Genomic DNA, 25791 nt, shown 5'->3' with positions numbered 1-25791 from the left:
GTGAAAGGGGCTTTATGTTTTGACTGTAACTGCTACCAATATCATTAGCTTTGTTTTTATTTACATTTAACTTAAATCATGTAACTTCACTTTTTGACTACAACAAATTGTCCTTTAACATTAACTGTGTGTTTCTTAAAAAACATGACACTGCCAGACATCTCACTGAAATGTAACCTGTGAACTTCAGCACTACAAAATATACAACATCAGGAACAGAACTGAAACTGTCCATCAATAACTTTATTTATGTCTGTGAGCACTAAAAGCCTTTTTTGAAAATGTGAGGGACAGATTCTTTTTGGTGAAAAGAACCTTCTCTGCATTATCAGCTGTGAGCTTGTTTCTGTTTTTATCTACAATGTGTGACACTGAGGTAAACAGCCTTTCACTCTCCACACTATTTTTTAACTTTTAATTAAATACGTACAGGTAACCAGTGTTGTGAAAGTAACTTTGACAAATTACTTTTTTAGTTGCTTTATACAGTTACTTTATGCAGTTACTTCATTCGCAGCTTCATGCAATTACTTTATTAGAATCTGCTGAAAACTTGCAACTAATAAGTAATGTAACTAATAAGGTAACTAGTAATCTAACTTGGTTACTGTTAAGATTGAACAATCAGCAAAGTAACTAATCAGCAAAGTAACTAATAGTTAATTTTCTGAATACTAAATCTTAAAAATAACCAAGTTAGATTATGATTTACTTTATTAATTACATTCAGCAGCTGCCGACAAGTTGTCCGCAGCTGCTAATGAAGTAACTGTATAAAGTAACTGTAAAATATAACTGTATAAAGTAACTAATGAAGTAACTTTTCAAAGCTACTTTCCCAACTCTGCAGGTAACATACAAAAATACATACTGTAAATGTTTTCTCCCCAAAGGTAGAACATGTAAATATTAGGGGAGCACAGCGTCACACGCGCATGTGCACCACGTGGAGACAAAACAGAGTAATTTTCACATTACCTTATTTTTTCTTTGTGTATCATGGGATAAGTTCATCGTGTTCACACAGAATGTCCTGAAGCCTGTGGTAACTGAGACATTAATGAATGAGGTGCACAGTGACTCCTTAAACTTGAGGCGCAAATTGCGGCTTGTGGAGGGGAGCAGATCAGCTCCGAATGCAACGCCACAGACATCCAACAAATGGATTCCACCTGTAGCGGGATCCGAGCAGGTCTCTATCAGCCTGAACACCCACACCAAGGGCTGAACATCACCAACCTGATGGACAATCTCCGCTGCTGAAACCATGATTTGAGTTCTGACGCAGCACTGCGCAAAGTGGCCAAAGTCACAGAGGAACTTTTTTCAGCCACACAAGGAATTAAAGTATTTTCAGATGTTGTTTTCCAAACTTAGGAGGCTTTATGTGGATAATTCTTCTAAAGGATTATGTGATGATGAATTTTATTTACTCTGTGTGACTGCAGCTTTCAGCCAATCAGTGGACAGCATTGATGGACTTTTTTGACTTATGAGAAATTACATGAAAGCCTGTAAAAATCCATAAATTAGCTGATCATTGTTGTAAGGCCGCAGTGTTCAAACTGTATAAAAAAATAGCGGTTTATAGTCCGGAAATTACGGAGCATGTGTGTGAAAATCCCCCATTGAGAGATTGATATCACGCTGCTGTGAAGGGGTATCGGGTGACATAGTATCGGATACGTTTTATGATTACAAGTACGAGTAAATTAATACAGGGTCAGGTCAATACCGATACTGGTATCGGTGGTGTATGGTTTTCTTCAGGGTGTATAAAGCCATATTCATTGGTAAAACAACTTGATAAGTTTATCAAATACCTATAAATGATAAATGTTGTATGGTTTTCTGAAGGGTGTAAAAAGCCATATTCATTGGTGAACAACTTGATAACGATTTTATCATATACAGTGGTCCCTCGTTTATCGCGGGAGTTACGTTCTAAAAATAACCCGCGATAGGCGAAATCCGCAAAGTAGTCAGCGTTATTTTTTACAATTATTATAGATGTTTTTAAGGCTGTAAAACCCCTCACTACACACTTTATACACTTTTCTCAAACAGGCATTAACATTTTCTCACTTTTCTCTCCTGTGTAAACACTCAAAGTTCAAACCTTAGTAGAAAAAAATAGGACATTTTTCTATAAATAATTATGATGGCTTTTAGAACTAACGAATTTAATTTTAACGATCGACCTACGAGGTTGGACATGTAAGAAATTATTAATAGTGACTCACCAGTATTCACAGTTCCTCTACCACGCCTCTTCGTCGTGGCGCCGCTCCGCTGTCCGGATTGGCTATTACTCGGGTGTATAAAAATATTACCCTGTCCGCAAAAAGGGTGTATTGCTATTTATTCTTTAGTGTTTTAATCCAATCACATTGGTGTATAATTTATAGGTATAAGGAGAATATTTTGTGCATAACCATCAAATTCCATAATTATCTGACCAGGCAGGCTGCACATTTGCATTTACCCTGCATAGAGTGACTCGTTACAGCATCACATCAGATATCATGGAGTTAAACCTTGGAATAATACGTACACTTAGTATCCATCTCTATCCACCTTATATACATACAAAAGTGGACTAAAAGCAAAGATTCTTCAGGAGTATTTACAATGACTTGTTATAATCTGGAAAAAATGGTGTTATTCTGTTGTATTCTGTTATGTTTGCTTTGTTTGGGAGTGGATTCTCTATAAGCCTTTTTGGCTTCCACCACTCCCTTGCACATTACTTGTATTTTTTTTCTCTCTCTCTCTTTTGTTGTTTTATGAATATACATGATTTTTGTATGAGTTTTATTTTGTGCTAAATAAACTAATCAAATCAAATCTAAGTCAGAGTATTGCAGCATCTTCCGCTCGTAAGCTTCCTCGACAGCGTCCTCCCAGGGAACTGTTAGTTCGACGATGTAGGCAAGCTGGTAGGACTCCGACCAGAGAACAAGGTCTGGTCGTAAGGTGGTTGTAGTGATCTCAGTGGGGAAAATAAGCTTCTGATCCAGATCGACTCACATCTGCCAGTCTCTGGCTGCCTGTAGTGGACCCAGATCAGATTCTGAGGGGACAGCAAGCGGCTTGTCCCCTCCCAGACAAACAGTTGTTGCCGGCAGCGGGCATCCTTGTGGCAGGGTTGGGTGTTAATGACTACCTGCTTGAGCTCAATCTTCTCCGCTAAACACCTGAGGACCTGGTTGTGTCTCCATGTATACCTGCCCTGAGACTGGTCCTACAGCTAACCAGAATGTGCTTAAGGTTTGCTGGGGTAGCACACAGGGGGCAGGATCCCACCTTGTCCAACGGCCCTGTTTGGCTTGTGCTATGGCCTTGGACCACCTCGTTACTTGCTAGAAGAAATAGAAAAGGGTTTTTGTTTGTTCTTTCCTCTTGGATTGCCGCCTGAGATGCTCTGCTCTTCGTAGCTTAGTCAGCCGCAGTTTTATCTGAGCCTGCAGAACATCAAGTCCCACTCTTTCCTGATTGGAGGCCTTTCTCCACTGCTTTCTCAATTGTCTTCTCTCCTTCACCAAGTTGTCAATTTCCCATTGCCTCCTGGACTTTGGTTAGTTCAACAGGTCATTCTGCTGCCGCTGTACTCTGCTCCTTGCTCCAAACCTTTGTGCACCATAACTGTAAATGGTGGCTCCCATATTCTCCAGTTTTCTTTCAACAGGACCTTTCTGTTGTTCAAGTAGGAGTACCAGATCTGAATCAATGGCCTCCCAATCCTTCTTCTGACTAGATTTGGTCCAGAGGATCTGAGGTTTCCTTCCCTTCATCCTCCTCTCTTTTGCTGGCTGCAGCTGGCTTGGCTCAGTATTTGTCACTGTCTTTAGGTGTTGGTTAGACTCTGTGCTAATCACTGATGTCAGCTGTGCTGAGGTATAGACTGCCGTTGGCTGTTGCTCGCTGGGCTTCAAACTGGAGATTGCTGCTAACTGTGACTGGCTTGGCTCCTGGCTAGAGCCTGTTGGACGGTCAATGCAAAGCAGAACTTTATCTAGGGTGCTGATACCCTGAGGACTGTGGGGGTTATCCTGTCTCTGGGCTTCACTTGACTGATTTGGCCCACTTCTCAGGAAGTATTGGTCAAGTAGGTATTAAACCTACATGGCCTCTCTGAAAAGTCTAGGTAACTACAGAAGTCTCCTCACTGTTTATAACACTGGAGTTCGTTTGACAGTAACTCTAAAGGTTGGCCCACACTACCACCAGATTATCAGAGACCCCCACCACATCCAACAAGCCAGCTGCTTTCCATGTCAATGAGTTACGGGATACAGCACATGTAAGCCCGTATCTCACAGAGCAGCGAATGCTGATGAACATAATGAATTTTGGGTTTCATCAGGGTTTGTAAAGGGTTGCAAAAAATGGTTTGCAAACAGCTTTTAGGGTTACAAACAGTATTTCTTGTCACAAATAAATTTTGAACATGTTCAAAATTTCTAGGCAAATTTATTTTTTCTCAAACAGTTGCAAACATTTGTAAAACCATTTTAAGTGTTTGTAACACGTGTCGCTAAAGTTCTTTTTGGTTCTCAACCACTCTGACCTAAACAGTATAACTTTTCTTCTTCCTTTCTTCTTTTTCTTCCTTTGTTTTCCTTCTCTTCTGCAGCAGAATAGCTCCATCAGCAAGGGCAGCAGAAATTTGTTACATTCATCAGCATTCACCACTCCATGAGATACGGGCTTGATTTTCACCAACAAAGGTAGAGAATTCAAATCTAACTCCATGTCTCAGACACTTTGCCAGTTGTGCCAAATGACCAGCAGCCACATTTTTAACCGTGTAGTGTTGCAAGGCTTAAACAGCAAAAATGGGCAGATGTGAGTGAATGACTTTAGCCCATCCCAGCCAGCTTACGTAGACAATATCTTAAAAATAATAAATGTCACCCTCTTGTAACTCACCAAATTAAAAGAATATGGACAAACCCTGTTGTATCTGGTCAATTTTGATACACCAGACGAATCGAAAGAGCAACTTTGTTTTGCCTAAGTAAGAGCCCATAGACAATTCTGCCACCTGTTGGATGGTAAGTGGATGATGAATAAATGTTCATAAATTATGAACAGTTGTGTTTGAAACTCTCATGTAGTTTGTCTTCCTCCTGGAGATGTAGTGTACTCATCACTGCACTCCACCCAGCAAAAGCAGAGAGTATAATGCTGCCCAGTACACGGACAGATTCAGGATGAATAGAAAACTAAAACAGGAATTAAACAATAGACAGCATGTGTGGCTTGGGATAGTGACAAAACTTTTTGTCTGTACTGCAGATTAATGATAAAACACTGCTATGGAATGTATCAGAAAGTGCCTTCAACACTGTTCCAATGTCATCAATAGGAAAACATCAAACTCTGCTAAATGGGGCCTCAATACTCCAGCATTAACTAATAACTATCTAATTAGAAACAAACGACTTGAAACACTCTATTTGATTTGTTGGCAATGGTGTTTAACAGTTAGTTTATTTATTTAGCGCCAAAAATATAACAATCTCAGGGCACTTACAATCTTTAAAAAAAGATTAAAACATAACAGAATTAAAATAATTTGACTACAAATAAAAAAACAAATAAAAATCACTCATCTCATCACGCACTCATCAGCTGATGAGACGTCTCTTCAACGTTGCGTTGAGGTCTGGGACAGTGCCTAAGGAGTGGCAAACTGGGGTGGTGGTCCCCATATTTAAAAAGGGGGACCAGGTGCCAACTACAGGGTCATCACACTACTCAGCCTCCCTAGTAAAGTCTACTCCAGGGTGCTGGAAAGGAGGGTTCAGCCGATAGTCAAACCTCTGATTGAAGAGGAACAATGCGGGTCCTGGCTGTGGAACAACCGACCAGCTCTTTACTCTCACAAGGATCCTGGCGGGTGCCTGGGAGTATGCCCACCCAGTCTACATGTGTTTTGTATAATCAGGTACCCCGGGAGATACTGTGGGAGGTGCTGTGGGAGTATGGAGTGAGGGGGTCCCTTCTCAGGGCCATCCAATCTCTGTACTCGAAAAGCGAGAGCTGTGTTCGGGTGCTCGGCAGTAAGTTGGACTCGTTTCTGGTGGAGGTTGGCCTCCGCTAGGGCTGCGCTTTGTCACCAATCCTGTTTGTGATATTCATGGACAGGATATCGAGGCATAGTCAGGGGGAAGGAGGGTTTCCGGTTTGGTGGGCTCAGGGTCTCATCACTGCTTTTTGCAGATGACGTGGTCCTGTTGGCTTCATCGGCTGGTGACCTCCAAGACTCACTGGAGTGGTTCGCAGCTGAATGTGAAGCGGCTGGGATGAGGATCAGCACCTCTAAATCTGAGGCCATGGTTCTCAGCAGGAAACTGATGGATTGCCTATTCCAGGTAGGGAATACAGCCTTGCCCCAAGTGAAGGAGTTCAAGTACCTCAGGGTCTTGTTCACGAGTGAGGGGACGATGGAGCGCAAGACTGGCCGGAGAATCGGTGCAGCAGGGGTGGTATTGCAGTCGCTCTACCGTACTGTTGTGACGAAAAGGGAGCTGACCCAAAAGGCGAAGCTCTTGATCTATTGGTCAATCTTCATTCCTACTCTCACCTATGGTCATGAGTGTTGGGTCATGACCAAAAGAATTAGATCGTGGGTACAAGTGGTCGAAATGGGCTTCCTCAGGACGGTGGCTGGTGTCTCCCTTAGAGATAGGGTGAGAAGTTTGGTCATCCGTGGAAGGCTCGGAGTAGAGTCGCTGTTCCTTCGCGTTGAAAGGAGCCAGCTCAGGTGGTTCGGGCATCTAGTAAGGATGCCTCCTGGGTGCCTCCCAAGTGAGGTGTTCCAGGCATGTCCATCTGGGAGGAGACCCCGGGGAAGCGCCAGGATGACGTGGAGAGATTATATCTCCACATTGGCCTGGGAACGCCTCGGGATTCCCCAGTCAGAGGTGGTCAATGTGACAAGGAAAAGGGAAGTCTAGGATCCCCTGCTGGAGCTGTTGCCCCCACGACCCGAACCTGGAAAAGTGGTTGAAGATGATGATGAGTGAGATGATTTAAAACCTACAGTCAGTGTAGAGCATGTACGTGCACTCACATGTACAATGTTTGTTTCTTTCATGCTCATGCTGAACCTTTGCACAACATTTCCTCTGGAAGTGAAAAATCAGCAAAATGATAAATGAAAATGCTGCATTAGTTCAACAGCTCCTGAAGTAACACGATCCCTTCTGTGAGAACAAATTCTTGTTACTTCTCCAAGTGTGGTCTGTTTGGAAGCAGTGTATAGAGAAGGCACCCCACCTCCCCACCACCACCACCACCACACACGCACACAGGTCATCTGCAGGACTATGCAACAGTCCTAAGATGAACTTGACAAACACAAACAAACATTGTGGGTCACCAAAGTCCAATGTCAGACTGTGATCAAAATTACTGATGAGTAGAGCAAGAACATATTTTACACACAATATGCAAATGATTGTTGGGGGAGGGGGTGTGTGTCCAAAACTAGAGTCCCTTTATTCAGGGAGTAGCGACATGACGAGAAAAAAAAAAAAAAATCACGTGACTGGTGGTGCCATCTTGGTAGCAAAATAGCATTCGATGTTCACCTATCTGCATGTAAATCCAATTATTATTTTTTTTATTCGCTGAAAATGCCAGGTTGCTGTGCATTTGGATGCACAAATACACACAACAAGGGCTTCAAGATGTACAGATTCCCTTCAGATCCGAAAAGAAGAAGAACTTGGGAAAATAAAGTCAGCAGTGGAGTGGAAGCGACTTCATCATAAATTTATTGTTCAGTCCCATGTACAGTAAAAATCACCTAAACCATCATTGTATAAACCTGATATTCATAGTCACGGGACAAAAAAGTCCCAATGTTTTTGTATTGTTTTCCATGTAATAAACAATGTATATAACGGATTTTTCACTCACATCAAATAAAATGTCCCGTCCGATCGCAATGTATCCATCCATCCATTTTCTTTCGCTTTATCCGGAGTCGGGTCGCGGAGGCAGCAGGCCAAGCAAAGCCGCCCAGACCTCCCGATCCACACACACCTCCCCCAGCTCCTCCGGGGGAACCCCAAGGCGTTCCCAAGCCAGCCGAGAGATGTATTCCCTCCAGCGTGTCCTGGGTCTTCCCCGGGGCCTCCTCCCAATGGGACGTGCCCGGAACACCTCTCCAGCAAGGCGTCCAGGGGGCATCCGGAAAAGATGCCCGAGCCACCTCAACTGACTCCTTTCAACGTGGAGGAGCAGCGGCTCGACTACGAGCTCCTCCCGAGTGACTGAGCTCCTCACCCTATCTCTAAGGGAGCGCCCAGCCACCCTGCGGAGGAAACTCATCTCGGCCGCTTGTACTCGCGATCTCGTTCTTTCGGTCATGAGCCAAATCTCATGACCATAGGTGAGGATCAGAACATAGATCGATCGGTAAATCGAGAGCTTTGCCCCCCTACTCAGCTCTCTCTTCACCACGACGGTCCGATACAGCGACTGCATTACTGCAGATGCTGCACCGATCCGTCTATCGATCTCACGCTCCATCCATCCCTCACTCATGAACAAGACCCCGAGATACTTAAACTCCTCCACTTGAGGAAAGGACACTCCACCGACCTGAAGAGGGCAAAGCACCTTTTTCCGGTTGAGAACCATGGCCTCAGAGTTGGAGGTGCTGATTTTCATCCCGAACGCTTCACACTCGGCTGCAAACCGCCCCAGTGCACGCTGAAGGTCCTGATTTGACGAAGCTAACAGAACCACATCGTCCGCAAACAACAGAGACAAGATTCTGTGGTTCCCAAACCAGACCCCCTCTACACCCTGGCAGCGCCTAGAAATTCTGTCCATAAAAATAATGAACAGAACCGGTGACAAAGGGCAGCCCTGGCGGGGGCCAACGTGCACTGGAAACAGGTTTGACTTACTACTGGCAATGCGAACCAAGCTCCTGCTGCGGTCGTACAGGGACCGGATAGCCGTTAGCAAAGGACCCCGGACCCCGTACTCCCGGAGCACCCCCCACAGGGTGCCCCGAGGGACACAGTCGAACGCCTTCTCCAGATCCACAAAACACATGTGGACTGGTTGGGCAAACTCCCATGAACCCTCGAGAACCCGATGGAACGTGTAGAGCTGGTCCAGTGTGCCGCGACCAGGACAAAAACCACACTGCTCCTCCTAAATCGGAGGTTCCACCATCGGTCGAATTCTCCTCTCCAGTACTCTGGAATAGACCTTACTGGGGAGGCTGAGGAGTGTGATCCCCCTATAGTTGGAACACGCGCAACAAAAAAAAAAACACCCTGTTGGAAACCATTCAGAAGATTCAGATGGCTTTTGATGGCTTTCACTCGAGTGAGTATCCAAGAAATTGTGTAACAGCTGGACATGCCACAACATGTCCTGTGAGACTTCCAAGACGGAGGTGTTTTTTTGCTGTGCGTCCTGAGCTGCTTCGTGCCGACGCGCGAAATCCTCCGCACGTCTTTCGTTACAAAATCTCCTGTAACAGTGGAATGTGCCGCAAAAGTGCTATGTCCAGCTCTGTTGCCATTTCTGTGGTAGTCACATGATGTCCCGGATCAACACAGCATCCAGTTTAGAAATGATCTGGTCGATCCAGCCTGTCGAATGGCCGCTCGGCGCGCCGCACGCCCTCCGCCGCTGTGGGCCGTCTTTAAAAAGGTTTTAACACTCCTTAATCCGTGTGACGCCGACAGAATCTTCACCGATATCCAACTGAATCTATCAAATGGTTTCCAACTGTCTGTCTCTAACAGTTTCTGAAAAAAATTTCATGGAGCAAAGCGGCAGTCTCTCAGCAAGTTCTCAGACAAAAGAAATCCGACGGGAGGGGTGGACCAGTGCTCACTCAAAGCCTGCCCACAGGCGAATGACGCAACCGACAGGCGTGAAAAAAACTCACGCATGCGCACGAAGGTTCAAGCTTGGCTGATGCAATCACACGTGATTCAAATCCATATAGTTTTTGAAAAAATAAAAAGGTCCGTTACTTTATGGACAGACCTCGTATACTGGAATACCAATTAAACAACTGCAAATTATAAAGAAGACAATGCTCATACAGCCATGGGTATTTTAGCATTGCGTTATATTTTATTTTATGTGTGCATTGTACTGCAGTTTTATTTTTGGGTTTCTCTTGTTCAGTGCTTTGATTTATAGAAAATACTCTATGAATAAAGTTACTATTATTATTATCCCAACTCCTTATCCTAATTGAGCTGCATGCTCTATGTTCTAAGCTTGATTAATTTAAGGTTTTGGAGTAATAGAATTTGCAGTGCATCGTGACCTGGTTTGTTACTGGCACACTATTCATCTGCAATGATTCAAGAGGACAATGGAGAGCGATTGGCAGAGGACCACTGAGAGGTGCTGACATAGTTTTGATAAAAGCAGTCATATCTTTTAAGTGTGTTGCAGCTGAGTCATGCAATCTCCTCCTCGCTCTTCATTCAACAGAAGAGATGCTGTGTTTCACCAGGTCTCTGCATCCTGATGCAGTAGAAATGTAGTCTTTCACGTCACTACTCTGCTGAACCAGCTCACACAGAATTCGGTGCAGTTACCCAGAGACTGATGGAAAAAAGGGGTGAGTCACTCACTCTCTCACCAATGTGCAGCATCATTGTGGCAAAGTGCTGCAGTGATGCATTTAGACTCTTATAGGTACAGCCTACTAACAGCTCCAAACTCACATACTCAACTCAAAGGGTGTCATACTGCTAAGAATGATGCAGAGCACCCAAACATAATCTGCACATTAAAAAAAATTAAAAATCCATTTTTTTTTTCTCCTTGGAGGGGATGTAAGTGAGCCAGTTGCAGAGAACGATACTGCAGTGCAGCCCAGCCGCACACTGCAACTGGCAACACAGCAGAAAAAGAAGAAAAGGTGACAAAAAAAAAGGTTATTTAAAAACACAAATAAAATAAATTTTAAAAAATACATAGGAATACCATCACACATACTGTCACTACCGACCAATAAATGGACATAAAACTCACTGTGGACACAGGTGACCAGATCCTGTTTGTTATGTTCAGAATCCCCAAATTTCTCCACACAAGCTGGATCAAAAATAAATGATTACAAATATGTAATCAGTGAAACTCCTCATTTATGTTCTTATGTTATAAGCAGTAGTGAAGAATTTTTATCAGAACTTACCTAAATATTTAGGATAGAAGTACTCCTGTGGAGAAAAGACAAAGAAATCAAAAGATAGATACACAGATGTACAAACACAACACCATCTATGAAACAACAACAAACTCACCTGCAGAAAATCTGATTTTTTTTTTGTTTTATTTGCATATTATTATTTTTATTAGAACATTATGTGCAAATTTCCTCCAAACTACAAAGTGATTATTACAGCAGGAAAAGTGATACTTGTGAAATTCATTAAGTGGCCACAAAACGTGACATTTGACCTTGAGCACAACTTTTGACGCAAAACCACCTGAGAACTGCTGTGTGCACGTTTGATGACAATCAGACTTATGGTCTTTAGGAGGAGAAGCAATTTTTCCACCAATATGACAACAGGCTCATGTGGTCTTCAGCTAAACGGGATTCTTAAAAAATTATTTCAATAACTATTAAAAACAGTAAGTCAAACACGCTAAAAAATTAAGGTCACTGCACAGGAAACACTAAACATCAGACTCAGTGAGGAATATGAAATGTAAGTAATAAAAATATTTCTTTAAACTTTCGGTATACCTTTGCATTTCATGTCCAGATTGAGCTTCCAATATTTTCATATCTTTAGAGTGTTTTCTCTCTCTCTCGCTACCTCTAATGGGCGCGGCCCTTTGCCAGGGGCTTCCTGAAAATTCTCTGCATTCCTGGTACTCAGTAGTAACATCTCTTCCATCTCCTGGCTACAGTTCATATGTAGGTCAAAAGTTGGTAGATCAAGCAATAAAAGACTAATACTCCAATGTCAGCTCCAACCCTGTGCTTCAGTAGGTCAGGGCAAAGATATTGCCTTATAAAAGAACAAGTCCCAGCAAAAGGAAAAGAAAATAACAGTCTTACGACAATTTTTAAACATGACAACAGATATGTGAAGGACAGCTGCAAGTGGCACAAACTTTTTTCTTCAGCTATGTTCAGGTTTCTTAGAGTACAGTGCATCCAGAAAGTATTCACAGCACTTCACTTTATCTACAGTTTGCTGTGTTACAGCTTCATTCCAAAATGGATGAAATTCATTTTCTTCCTCAAAATTCTACACACAATACCCCATAATGACAATGTTTAAAAAAAAAAGGTTCATTTGGGTGGGTTTTTTGTTTTTTTGCAAATTGGTTAAAAAATTTAAAAAAAATGAAGAAATCATGTACATAAGTATTTACAGCTTTTGCAATGAACCTCAAAATTGAACTCAGGTGCATTCTGTTTCCACTGTTCATCCTTGAGATGTTTCTACAGCTTAATTGGAGTCCACCTGGGGTAAATTCATTTGACTGCACATCATTTGGAAAGGCACACACCTGTTTACATATAAGGCCCCACAGTTGACAGTGCAGGTCAGAACACAAACCAAGCATGAAGTCAAAGGAACTGTCTGTAGACCTCTGAGACAGGATTGTCTCAGAGAAGGGCCTTAGTCAAGGAGGTGACCAAGAACCCGATGGTCACTCTGTGAGAGCTCCAGCATTCCTCTGTGGAAAGAGGAGAACCTCCCAAAAAGACAACTATCTCTGCAGCAATCCACCAATCAGGCCTGTATGGTAGAGTGGCCAAACGGAAGCCACTCCTTAGTAAAAGGCACATGGCAGCCCACCCAGATTTTGCCAAAAGGCACATGAAGGAATCTCAGACCATGAGAAACAAAATTCTCTGATCTGATGAGACAAAAATTGAACTCAGTGTTAATGCCAGACATGTTTGGAGGAAACCAGGCACCATCCCTACAATGAAGCATGGTGGGGATGTTTTTCAGAGGCAGGAAATGGGAGACTCGTGAGGATTAAGGGAAAGATGAATGCAGCAATATACAGAGACATCCTGGATGAAAACCTGCTCCGGAACGCTCATGACCTCAGACTGGGGCGACAGTTCGTCTTTCAGCAGGACATTGACTCTAAGCAGACAGCCAGCATATTTAGGCTTCAGGAGGACAACTCTGTGAATGTCCTTGAGTGGCCCAGCCAGACACCAGACCTGAATCCGACTGAACATCTCTGGAGAGATCTGAAAATGGCACCTCTCAAACTCCCCATCCAACCTGATGGAGCTTAAGAGGTGGTGTAGCTGCACCAAGCTTGTGACATCATATTCAAGAAGACTTGTAACTGCTGCCAAAGGTGCATCAACAAAGTATTGAGCAAAGAGTATCAATACTTATGTACGTTATTTCTTTTTATTTTTAATAAATTTGCAGAAATAAAATAAAACACTTTTCACATCATTATGGGGTGTCTCCAGTAGAATTTTGAGGCAAAAAAAAAAAAAAAATGAATTTACTCAATTTTAGAATAAGGTTGTAACATAAAATGTGGAAAAAGGGAAGTGCTGTAAATACTTTCCAGATGCACTGTATTTATAAAGTGTGGGTCCAGCATTAGGGCCGCAACATTATAAACCATCCTAAACAATGTGTTGGGAAAGTGTCGTGACACGGACCCACAACAGGGGCCGTAAATGAACGGACAGTGATAGAGTTAAAAATGAACACTTTTACTGTTGTGAACGAGCACAACCACAATACAACAGATTACAGAATGTAAGACAATAGTCAATCACAAAGGTGACGTGTGGGCAGGCTCGAGGATAGAAGACGTCTGTCCTGAGAAGAACCGGAACCACACGATTTCCTCCGCCACTGAACCTGGAGAATACTGGAGACGCCAAGTCCCGAGTCCCCAGGTGGCCACCGTCTCCGAGCGTCGGATCTGGTACTGCTGGCGAGGAGCAGAAACAATCAAAGGTGGGTGTGTGCACACCCAGTAATAACAAATGGTGGGAACTCCACCTCCACCTCTCATCCACACGTGCAGCTCCTGTCACAAAGCACTTATCTGGCAGGGTGTGAAGCGAAGCTGACGCCGGTCACGCCAATCTCCAGACAATGCACTCCACAGGAAAGACAGCGGCAAAAATGAGTTCAGACTAAACACAGTTAGTTACACGGCTGAGAATATTACCTCTACTGGTAGATGATATCTCGGCAACGAGGTGGAGATGAAGTCCGGTTTTTATGGAGGGGAATGATGAAGTGTAGATGGGTGACAGCTGTCATGAGATGATGAGTAACAGCTGTCAACCCCGGCTGTGTCCGTGGCGGCAGCGCCCTCTCGAGCCTGAAGCCCGCACTCCAGGCAGGGCGCCATCTGGTGGTGGTGGGCCAGCAGTACCTCCTCTTCTGGCGGCCCACACAGCAGGACCCCCCCCTCAACGGGCGCCCAGGCTTGTCCGGGTGGCGACGGTAGAAATCGTCCAGGAGGGCCGGATCCAGGATGAAGCTCCACTTCACCCAGGAGCGTTCTTCGGGTCCATACCCCTCCCAGTCCACCAGATACTGAAACCCCTGGCCCATCCGACGGACGTCCAGGAGCCGGCGCACGGTCCAAGCTGGCGCCGGACCGGGAGCACAGAGGGGTGAGGTGTGGTGTGGTTTGATCCGGGAAACATGGAACACGGGGTGGATCCGCAGTGAAGCTGGGAGTTGGAGCTTCACTGCGGCCGGGCTGAGGACCTTGAGGATCTTGAAGGGGCCAATGTACCTGTCCTTCAATTTCGGGGAGTCCACTTGTAAGGGAATGTCCTTCGTAGACAACCACACCTCCTGTCCGGGCTGGTATGCAGGGGCCGGGGTCCACCGGCGGCCTGCATGGGCCTTAGCCCTCGTCCGGGCCTTCAACAAGGCAGAACGGGCGGTGCGCCACACCCGACGGCACCTCCGCAGGTGGGCCTGGACCGAGGGCACACCGACCTCTCCCTCCACCACGGGAAACAATGGGGGCTGGTACCCCAGACACACCTCAAATGGGGAGGGGCCGGTGGCAGAAGACACCTGACTGTTATGGGCATACTCGATCCAGGCCAGATGGTTACTCCAGGTCGTCGGATGCGCGGATGTCACACAGCGAAGGGTCTGTTCCAGCTCTTGGTTGGCCCGTTCTACCTGTCCGTTCGTCTGTGGGTGGTACCCGGACGAGAGGCTCACGGTGGCCCCCAGTTCTCTGCAGAAACTCCTCCAGACTTGAGAGGAAAACTGGGGACCACGATCCGAGACAATGTCAGTTGGTATCCCATGCAGACGGACGACGTGGTGGACCAGGAGGTCAGCAGCCTCCTGGGCAGTAGGGAGCTTCGGGAGGGCCACGAAGTGGGCCGCCTTGGAGAATCGGTCCACTATCGTGAGGATGGTGGTGTTGCCCTGGGATGGCGGGAGGCCCGTGAGAAATCCAGGCCGATATGGGACCAGGGGCGATGAGGCACTGGCAGCGGCTGGAGAAGCCCTTGGGTCTTCTTGTGCTCGGCTTTACCCCTGGCACAGGTGGTGCAGACCTGGATATACTCCCGGACGTCGGCCTCCATGGACGCCCACCAGAAGAGCTGCCGGATAACTGCCACTGTCCTTCGCACCCCCGGATGACAGGAGAGCTTGGAACCGTGACAGAAATCCAGAACTGCAGCTCTAGCCTCTGGTGGGACGTAAAGTCTGTTCCTCGGACCAGTTCCGGGGTCCGGGCTCCGTTCCAGGGCCTCCCGGACGGTCTTCTCAACGTCCCAGGTGAGGGTTGCCACGATAGTGGACTCTGGAATGATGGACTCCGGTGGATCCGACAGCTCAGTTTTGACTTCATCTTCGTGCACCCGGGACAAGGCATCCAATCTCTGGTTCTTGGTCCCGGGGTGGTAAGTGATTTGGAAGTCAAAACGACCGAAGAACAGTGACCAGCGGGCTTGCCTGGGGTTCAGCCGCTTGGCAGTCCTGATATACTCCAGGTTCCGATGGTCAGTGAAAACCGTGAACGGCACAGACGCTCCCTCCAACAGGTGTCTCCACTCCTCAAGAGCCTCTTTCACCGCAAGGAGTTCTCGATTGCCGACGTCATAGTTCCGTTCAGCCGGGGTCAACCTGCGGGAAAAATAGGCACACGGGTGAAGAACCTTATCAGTCTCTCCGCTCTGGGAAAGCACGGCTCCTATCCCTGAGTCAGAGGCGTCCACTTCAACCACGAACTGGCGACTAGGGTCGGGCTGCACCAGAACTGGTGTAGTCAAGAACCGTTGTTTCAACTCCTTGAACGCGGCTTCACACCGATCCGACCAGGTGAAGGGGACTTTTGGAGAGGTCAGGGCTGTCAGGGGGCTAACTACCTGACTGTAGCCCTTAATGAACCTCCTGTAGAAATTTGCAAAGCCGAGGAACTGTTGCAGCTTCCTACGGCTTGTTGGTTGGGGCCAATCTCTCACCGCCGCAACCTTGGCCGGATCAGGGGCGACGGAGTTGGAGGAGATGATAAACCCCAGGAAGGACAAAGAGGTGCGGTGGAACTCACACTTCTCGCCCTTCACAAACAGCCGGTTCTCCAACAACCGCTGCAGGACCTGACGTACATGCTGGACATGAGTCTCAGGGTCCGGAGAAAAGATGAGTATATCGTCCAGATATACGAAGACGAACCGGTGCAGGAAGTCCCGCAAGACGTCATTTACCAAAGCTTGGAACGTCGCGGGGGCGTTAGTGAGGCCGAACGGCATGACCAGGTACTCGAAGTGACCTAACGGGGTGTTAAATGCCGTCTTCCACTCGTCTCCCTTCCGGACCCGAACCAGGTGATACGCATTCCTAAGATCCAACTTTGTAAATATTTTGGCTCCATGCAGGGGGGTGAACACGGAATCTAACAATGGCAACGGGTATCGGTTGCGAACCGTAATCTCATTCAGCCCCCTGTAATCAATGCATGGACGGAGTCCGCCATCTTTCTTGCCCACAAAAAAGAAAGCTGCACCCATTGGAGAGGTGGAATTCCGGATCAGCCCAGCAGCTAATGAGTCCCGGATGTAGCTCTCCATTGATTCGCGCTCAGGTCGTGAGAGGTTGTACAGCCTGCTGGACGGAAACTCCACGCCTGGAATCAAATCAATGGCACAATCGTACGGACGGTGCGGGGGAACGGTGAGTGCCAGATCCTTGCTGAAGACGTCAGCAAGATCGTGGTACTCAACCGGCACCGCTGTCAGATTGGGAGGGACTTTGACCTCCTCCTTAGCATGTAAACCGGGAGGAACCGAGGATCCTAAACACACCCGATGGCAGGTTTCGCTCCACTGAACCACCACCCCAGACGGCCAATCAATCCGGGGATTGTGCTTCAACATCCACGGGAAGCCCAAAATCACGCGAGAGGTAGAAGGAGTCACAAAAACTGGCTGTTCAACGGCTGGGTGACGCCCCACGGGATCCATGACGCTGGCCGAGATATCCTGTTGGGAAAGTGTCGTGACACGGACCCACAACAGGGAGCGTAAATGAATGGACAATGATAGAGTCAAAAATAAACACTTTTACTGTTGTGAATGAGCACAACCACAATACAACAGATTACAGAATGTAAGACAATAGTCAATCACAAAGGTGACGTGTGGGCAGGCTGAGGATAGAAGACGTCTGTCCTGAGAAGAACCGGAACCACACGATTTCCTCCGCCACTGAACCTGGAGAATACTGGAGCCGCCAAGTCCCGAGTCCCCAGGTGGCCACCGTCTCTGAGCGTTGGATCTGGTACTGCTGGCGAGGAGCAGAAACAATCAAAGGTGGGTGTGTGCACACCCAGTAATAACAAATGGTGGGAATTCCACCTCCACCTCTCATTCACACGTGCAGCTCCTGTCGCAAAGCACTTATCTGGCGGGGTGTGAAGCGAAGCTGTCGCCGGTCACGCCAATCTCCAGACAATGCACTCCACAGGAAAAACAGCTGCAAAAATGAGTTCAGACTAAACACAGTTAGTTACACGGCTGAGAATATTACCTCTACTGGTAGATGATATCTCGGCAACGAGGTGGAGATGAAGTCCGGTTTTTATGGAGGGGAATGATGAAGTGTAGATGGGTGACAGCTGTCATGAGATGATGAGTAACAGCTGTCACCCGTGGCTGTGTCCGTGGCGGCAGTGCCCTCTCGAGCCTGAAGCCCGCACTCCAGGCAGGGCGCCATCTGGTGGTGGTGGGCCAGCAGTACCTCCTCTTCTGGCGGCCCACACAACACAATGCTTGTTTCTAATACTTTTCAGCTACATTGCCCTCCAAAAGAACTGGGCCCCTTGGTATTTCACACATTTAATTTGTTTATGCCATTTCAAATACAAAAAGTAAATCAGACTTCTCAATGTAAGAAAACTGGAAAATTATATTCTTAAACTCAAACTGAAACACATTGTTACAACTAGATATAAATTAATTAATAAAAATCTAAGAGCCAACATGATGGGTTGCATAAGTAATGGACCCCTTTGAAATAATACCTGTAAATAGGCTTCTGTGGCTGTGACTGGAGACATAGTGCATGTTTTGCATTTTTGTATTCACGGTTATACAGCTTCATGATGAAGAGGTACAGAGGAGGATTTTATTAAAAAGAAGACCTCAAAGTTCAGCTACAATTTGCCAGAAGGTACATCTGAGATGCAAGTCTAAACTTGATTTTTAGATGAAAGAAAACCCTCCTCTGTACCACTTCCTCATGAAGCCGTATAACTGGTGATACAAAATGCAAAACATGCACTATGTACAATTTCTCCAATCAGAACCACATAAGCCTATAACTTCTTCTGGGTTGTATGGGTGTCTTGGTGGCTTTCCTCACTCTTCTTCTTGCACAGTCACTCAGTTATTGAGAACTGTCTACTCTATATTTACCACAACGTGCCATACTGTTTGTATTTTTTCATAATTGATGTCAATAAAGTCAAAGACATATTCAGTTCATATCCATCCCCTTACTTGTCTGAGGAAAACTGGCAATAAAACTGATTATTTACAGGTATTATACCAAAGCGTTCCAATACTTATGCAACCCATCATTTTGGCTTTTATATTTTTTATTAATTTATCAAGTTATCAAGTTGTACAGATTTGCTATGAGTTTAAGGATGATATTTTTTTTAAAATATGTGGAATGGCATAAACAAATTACCATGTGTGAAATAGCAAGGAGCCCATACGTTCAGCGGGAACAGTATCTACCCAATATGATGCTAGATGATATGTTCTGATTGCACTCGAACACCCTGGAACACCATGCTCTCCTTCTCTCTGCAGAGACAGAAAGAAATGCATAGTCAGAGAAGGGCACATTCAGAATGAATAATGCATCTATGAATGAGACTGCAGTTTTGTGTCACGACACTATTCAAGCCCACAAGTACCGGAGCGCTATCACAAATAACGTGTGCCCAATCTCACCAATTCAAATACAACATCTCCCATCACCTTTTTCATCTGATCTCACCTCCAGCTCTCTTCAAGGGGCTCAGCTCCCACGTTTCCCCATGTAACAAACTCTTCTTGTGACCAATGAGTCATAAGAGTTTCCTACTTAAGCCTGAAACGTGCTAAAAAAAAAAATTAAAAAAAAAAAGGAGCTCAGCAGCTACTATGCAATGCCAGCAATGAGTCAAATCTCTCCACAAATGCTAAAAACTTAATCTGACTTCTCAATGTGGTCGTGAAGAAAAGCGACAACAAGCAACAATGCTGGAAAAACAAACTGTATATATACTGGAAAAACTCTGCACAATGTCACCCAAAGGTTTTCTATGGAGACCCAGAAAAGCAGTTTTGAAGGCCAGAAATTGCTGCTTTGATGATGATGATGGTGAACATGGTGGTCTAAAGGTTTAAAGCAGTGGGCTTGAGACCAGAGGATCCTTGGTTCAATCCCTATCAGACTGGAAAAACCACTAAAGGCCTTTGGCAAGGTCCTTAATCAGCAGTTGATCATGGTGTGTGTAGTTGTGCACTTGAAAGGCAGTATGGTAACACATACACACGTGAACGGTGTGAATGTGAGGCATCATTGTAATTGCTTGAGCATCTGCTTCAGATGGAAAGCAGTATAAAAATGCAGTTTCATTTACTGGCCTGAAGCCTGGACTTGCTGCAAACAGACAAAACTACAACCTCAGCTACTAAGTAAATAACATACAACATGTATTTCTGTTAACAGCTTAAACCTCTGCATTCCCAATGCACATCTCAGCCTGTTTCTGTACCACTCTCACTCAGTCACTCATCTTTGCTGCTACTCCAATTAAGGGTCACGGGGGGCAGGAGCCTATCCCAGCAGTCACAGGGCGTGAGACGGGGTACATTCCGTTCTGTTCCATTTCTGATACAGTAGGTTATTTATAGCTTGTTTGCATATTTGCAAGTAGTGCACGTTCAATAGGCTTATGTATTCACATGTATCAATGAAGAATGGAACCTAATCTGCTGTACATACTGCTTGAAAGAGGTAAAACAGATTTTGTTTGTTGTACATCAAATGACAGACAAAGCCAAGAGAGATTAACACAAGCAGACTGATGAAAATGACTTTCATACCTCTGTTTTACCTTCATGAAAGGACATCAGAAGGGTTGATTCATACCCTGTATCTGCAGTTTTGTTTTTAGTTTTTTAGTATTTTGGCATAATTTCATGATATTTTAGTGATGTGATCATAATGTTACTACACATATAATGAAAACTATTAGCTTATCAATATAACCTATGGATCATCATTCTAACCTTATTTCTTGTGGAAATATCCTGGAAAATGCATTTTGGAGACATATTTTATAACATCAGTGTCACCAAATGAAGTCTGGGAGCAATGCACTGGTGCTGCACTTCGCCACATCCACAATACCACGGAACCCCCTTGAGTCCTGGATGGCAACCATCTAGGCAGACAACCACTCCATCTCCACTGTTACCATTTGATTACAAATGATTTACTGATTGATGTAAGTACATCATCTCTGGAAGCCTTTAAGTTGTGGCGAGATCATGGAAAATTTATTTTTCGTTCTGTATTTTTGGCCTGCTGTGATTCTTAGACCAATTACACATTTGACACTCAAGTCAAGTGTGGCAAGTCTGGAGGGCTGCGCTTCCTTAAATGCAAGGAATAAAATTATAGTTGTGCCAAAAATAGTTTTTAATGGAACTTTATCCAACATTTTTACCTTGAGTTACAGCTTGAAAGCAACTGTAACTGCTAAGTGACTTGTTTTAAATACAATACAGCAATAAGTGTCTTTTCAATTAAAAAAGTAAAGACTTGCATGTAGACGCTGTCTTTAAAGCAGAATATTGTCGTTAGATGACTCTGACAACTCTGCGCACATACAGTAAATATACAGAGAAATAATAATAATAAATAGTAATAATAAATAAATAATAAATAGTGCATAAAAAAGACAATGAGGATTATTTATGTTACCCCAAAAAAGAAATACGATAAACATAATTTACTCTGTATGTGAAGGATGGTTGTGTAAAAAAAAAAAAAAACTAGAGACATTCATCACGAAATGCCCCGCGCGCAATATTATTTTCCATGCAAAGTGCAGTAATATGTACTTGTATGAGGTGGGTATGTGGTTGAAGCCTTATGTGTTTGATGTAAACTGGGATATACAGTGAAAAATTGGAGATTGGCATAATATTTATTTAGAGGACATGATAAACAGTGACCATAAAAAGTCGGTCACGGTCGCCAGCCTTCAAAAAAAAAATGCAACCACTGGTGACCTTAAAACGGAGGTCAAGGTCACTGGCCTTCAAACCCATGCGAAGTACTCCTCCAAGGCATGTACCCACCAAGTATGAAGTTTCTACGAGCAATAGGTGCGAAGCTACGTTGTGCCAAAGGATTTGACAGTTGTGATCAATGGTTACCTTGAAAAGTAGGTCAAGGTCACTGGCCTTCAAACCCATGAGAAGTACTCCTCCAAGGCATGTACCCACCAAATATGCAGTTTTTGCAAGCAATAGGTGCCGAGCTACGTTGCGGCGAACAAATTGCGGCTGGACAGATGGATGGAGGGACAGACGGATGCTATATGCCCCTCCTCGCGGCGCAAGCATTGCGCTGGGCATAAAAAACAGCATTATCTTTGCTGAAACCACGTATCGATAACTACAGTATGGTTTCTCCAAATTCATTACAGAGGCAAAGAAAAGAAAATGAAAACTAACAATCTATAGACCCGTTGATGATGAATGCTTTGCTCACGAAATGTTTTGCTCACTGTACGACCTTGCTTTTGTGTGGCAAGGTCTACAGGTCAGAATGACAAAAATTAACTATATCTCACCTGCTAATAATGCTTGATGAACAATTGTCTGACTGAAATTAAATTGCAGCTTTCTGCTGCTATGGTATGTCGTATGACACGTTAAATCAGCATGGTTCTCTCAACTGGCGATAGTGTCACTGACTAAAGTTGAAACATACTTCCCTGTTATCTACACCATCGGAAATGATTCATGACTGTTTGCTTCAGTCATGTGCTGCAAGGAAGAACAGCTGTTTTATCAGAATGTATCAAGTTAGTTCGTCAATAAAGATTTGAAGAACTTTTAAAACAGCTAAAACATATTTATTGTATGTATTAAGTATTTCTCAATTCGGTGTTCTATGCAAAAAATGTGGCACATTCTGAAAGCTGAGATTGCTAACTGAACACTGTGATATGCAATACACGAGCATTATATATTATACTAAAAAAAAGTACCTTAAAAGACAAATTACTGAAAGTATGGTAAAATTCAGAAAATACCCTAGGACCAAAGACGGTTAAAGAGGAACACATATAAAATATGTTTTGTTAATTTCAAACTATTATCAGACAATGTGCAATGGAAATGCATAAACAATAAGAGCTTAATCATATACTGCAATACAAGGAATCCGTCTGTTGTGAAGGTTGTGGTGCTGGTGTTGCCGACCAAACATTCCCCCTAAAAATTGGTCCCCCCAATGTTGCGGTTCACGGATTAACACCTCGTTTCTGTTTCAAACCGCACTCCAGTCATCATCTATCTCAGCAACAGATATCTGAAGCTTTTGTACAACAATCATTTCCACATAAATTATTTATTTCATTATTTCATCATAAAAAGCGACAGAAGCGATCAGAGCGCCGCAGCTAAATGAGCTGCTAGCTGATGCGTTCACTGCGCGTTAGTCATTTTAAAGCGTCACAGAATTTCAGCGAATTACTGCTTAAAACAGCCTCGTTTCTGCTTAAAAGTGACTTTAGTATGATTTAAGAGGTTTTACCTTTATCACCTGATGGTTAATAATCCCATTAATCCATTTGATTGCTTTGGGTGAAGAGACTCCATCTCAGATGTGCTGCTGTGGTCCGAAATGACACATGCGCAGATGCAAAAGGTGGATCGTTTTTTTAGGGGCGGACCTTTCGGCCTGCCATCAGGGTGCATGTGGGTCACCTGGCTGTGACGACATGCCAAAAAAACAATGTATTTGACATGTACATGTCAAAATGTGTTAAACCATGTACAACCCCAATTCCAATGAAGTTGGGACGTTGTGTAAAATGTAAATAAAAACAGAATACAATGATTTGCAAATCCTCTTCAACCTATATTCAATTGAAAACGCCACAAAGATATTTAATCTTCAAACTGATAGACTTTATTGTCTTTGTGCAAATATTTGCTCATTTTGAAATGGATGCCTGCAACACATTTCAAAAAAGCTGGGACAGTGGTATGTTTACTGCTGTGTTACATCACCTTTCCTTCTAACAACACTTAATAAGCATTTGGGAACTGAGGACATTAACTGTTGAAGCTTTGTAGGTGGAATTCTTTCCCGTTCTTGCTTGATGTACGACTTCAGCTGTTCAACAGTCCGGGATCTCTATTGTCGTATTTTGCACTTCATAATGCAAATCAAAATTTGCAAATCAATGTATTCTGTTTTTATTTACATTTTACACAACGTCCCAACTTCATTGGAATTGGGGTTGTAAAAGCACATCTATAATGTAAAAAAAAAAACACTAATACTGTATGGACAATAAGTGACTGGGTTCCCTCTTTGTAAAGATGTTGACACTGCGTTATTACAGACATCGCCTGACTGATGACATGCCACAGCACAAAGTAATTGATCAGTGCCTGTTAAAATGCGTTCATAGATGTAAATGCAGGCCTATAATCTCAATAAATAAATATCTGTAGTCTATGGTCATTATCTATGGAGGGGTTTTAGGGTCCCAGCATGCCCTGCATGCTTGGAGTGGTTCCAGTTTGACTCGCCAGTTGTAAGCAATGAAAATGGCGTCACCGCTCTTCACGCATGAAGGTGAAGAGTGCAAAAGAAATGCAAATCAGCATGAATTGCACTCACCGAAGTAAGGTCCAACCTCACCAACCCCCAGAGCAACAGTGGTAAGGAAAAACTCTCTCTGAGGAAGAAACCTCAAGCAGACCAGACTCAAAGGGGTGACCCTCTGCTTGGGCCATGCTACAAACACAAATTACAAAACAATTCACAAAACGAACATACAAGAAATGTTGCCGGTGCACAGGACGGTTTCTGGAACAGACACCACACCCATCTGTGGACGAAGCCGCACCTCAGAGAGAAAAGGAAAAAAAAAAGCCGAATCAAGCATCAGAAAGACAACAAATACAGTGTATTGTGTGTACAGTGTGACTGTGACGACAGACTGCCTTTTTCAATGTCTTGTCCCATTTGGCATTCTGTTTGAAAACAATGTCTGAAGATACGGGACATTAATCTTTGACAGGCAAGACTGATCTCATTTATTTAAAATTGCTGTTCAGTAGTAATTGGAACCTATAGCCACTGAAACTGCACCAAACAGTTGTGTTTGTTGGCAGATTTTGTAAGTTGTGTTGTGTTAATAATGTGTTCTAGAGGGAAACCTGCACATAACTTTGACAGTCGGCGGTCTGACGGTGATTTGTGTTTCTGCTCACCGTCTCAGGGTCATTTTCAAACACTTCTCTGGCCTCCTCTTTGCTGCATCTTTCCTCCACACATTCCCTCTCCAAGTGTCCTTGTTTCGTCTCCTCGAAAACTTGATATGCTCTCCGGTGTCTGGACAGAAACTGGTTCGCCTCTTCGGGAGATAATGAAACTGGAACCAACGTAAGACGGTGGCATGTTTATGAAAAAAAGTGGGGGAAACACACAAATGTGGAGTTTAACAATATTTACGCCTTTGCACGTTAGCACGGTTGCGAAATATACCGCAGCATGAAATGAATAAGCATTTAGACAGGACGAGCTAGCTAGCTGCACCTAGCATGTGTTTACTTACTGCCGTCGGAGCAACGGACGATCATCAGGACCAGCAGAGCTGTCGGTGTGAGGCAGCTGGTCGCAGTCAGCCGCATTGTGGAGCCGCTGTGTGTGTGTATGTGTGTGTATGTGTGTGTGAGTCCAGCGTGAGAAAGTTTGTGCTGCAGCGTCCGCGCTCACACTCAATGTCACGGTGACGGTCCAGGCTAAAGGCTGCAGGTACAAACAGGTAACAGCGGCTAACGGGTTCGCGTTCAACGCTCAGTCACTGCCGTCCAAAGTTTAAACAAGTTAAACTGCCGTCTCTTTGTCCCGCATTTCCTTCACGATAAATAAGCGAATATATGCTGTTCTTCAGTGCGTCCCCATGAGGGGTTTATTTCAGTCTGTGTCCTGTTTAGCTCAATGCGTCTGTTTTCACTGACTGCGCTGCTCACTG

At 44.4% G+C, this 25791-nt stretch overlaps 1 protein-coding gene across 1 annotated transcript in view; it reads right to left on the bottom strand.

Annotated features, from left to right (window-relative positions):
* Nucleotides 1-25791, bottom strand: part of gas6 (growth arrest-specific 6) — a 72259-nt gene extending 46468 nt beyond the window's left edge. The window contains exons 1-4 of the mRNA XM_034192686.1: nucleotides 25372-25791; nucleotides 25028-25188; nucleotides 11201-11225; nucleotides 11038-11100 (exon numbers count right to left, since the gene is read on the bottom strand). Coding sequence (XP_034048577.1) covers nucleotides 11038-11100; nucleotides 11201-11225; nucleotides 25028-25188; nucleotides 25372-25447 — 325 coding nt within the window. The 5' untranslated portion in view covers nucleotides 25448-25791. The remainder of the gene's footprint in view (nucleotides 1-11037; nucleotides 11101-11200; nucleotides 11226-25027; nucleotides 25189-25371) is intronic.

Source organism: Thalassophryne amazonica, chromosome 2 (genome assembly GCF_902500255.1).
Source record: "Thalassophryne amazonica chromosome 2, fThaAma1.1, whole genome shotgun sequence".
Taxonomy (NCBI): domain Eukaryota; kingdom Metazoa; phylum Chordata; class Actinopteri; order Batrachoidiformes; family Batrachoididae; genus Thalassophryne; species Thalassophryne amazonica.
Note: the sequence above shows the minus strand (reverse complement) of the source record. Positions and strands in the feature narration are given on the sequence as shown.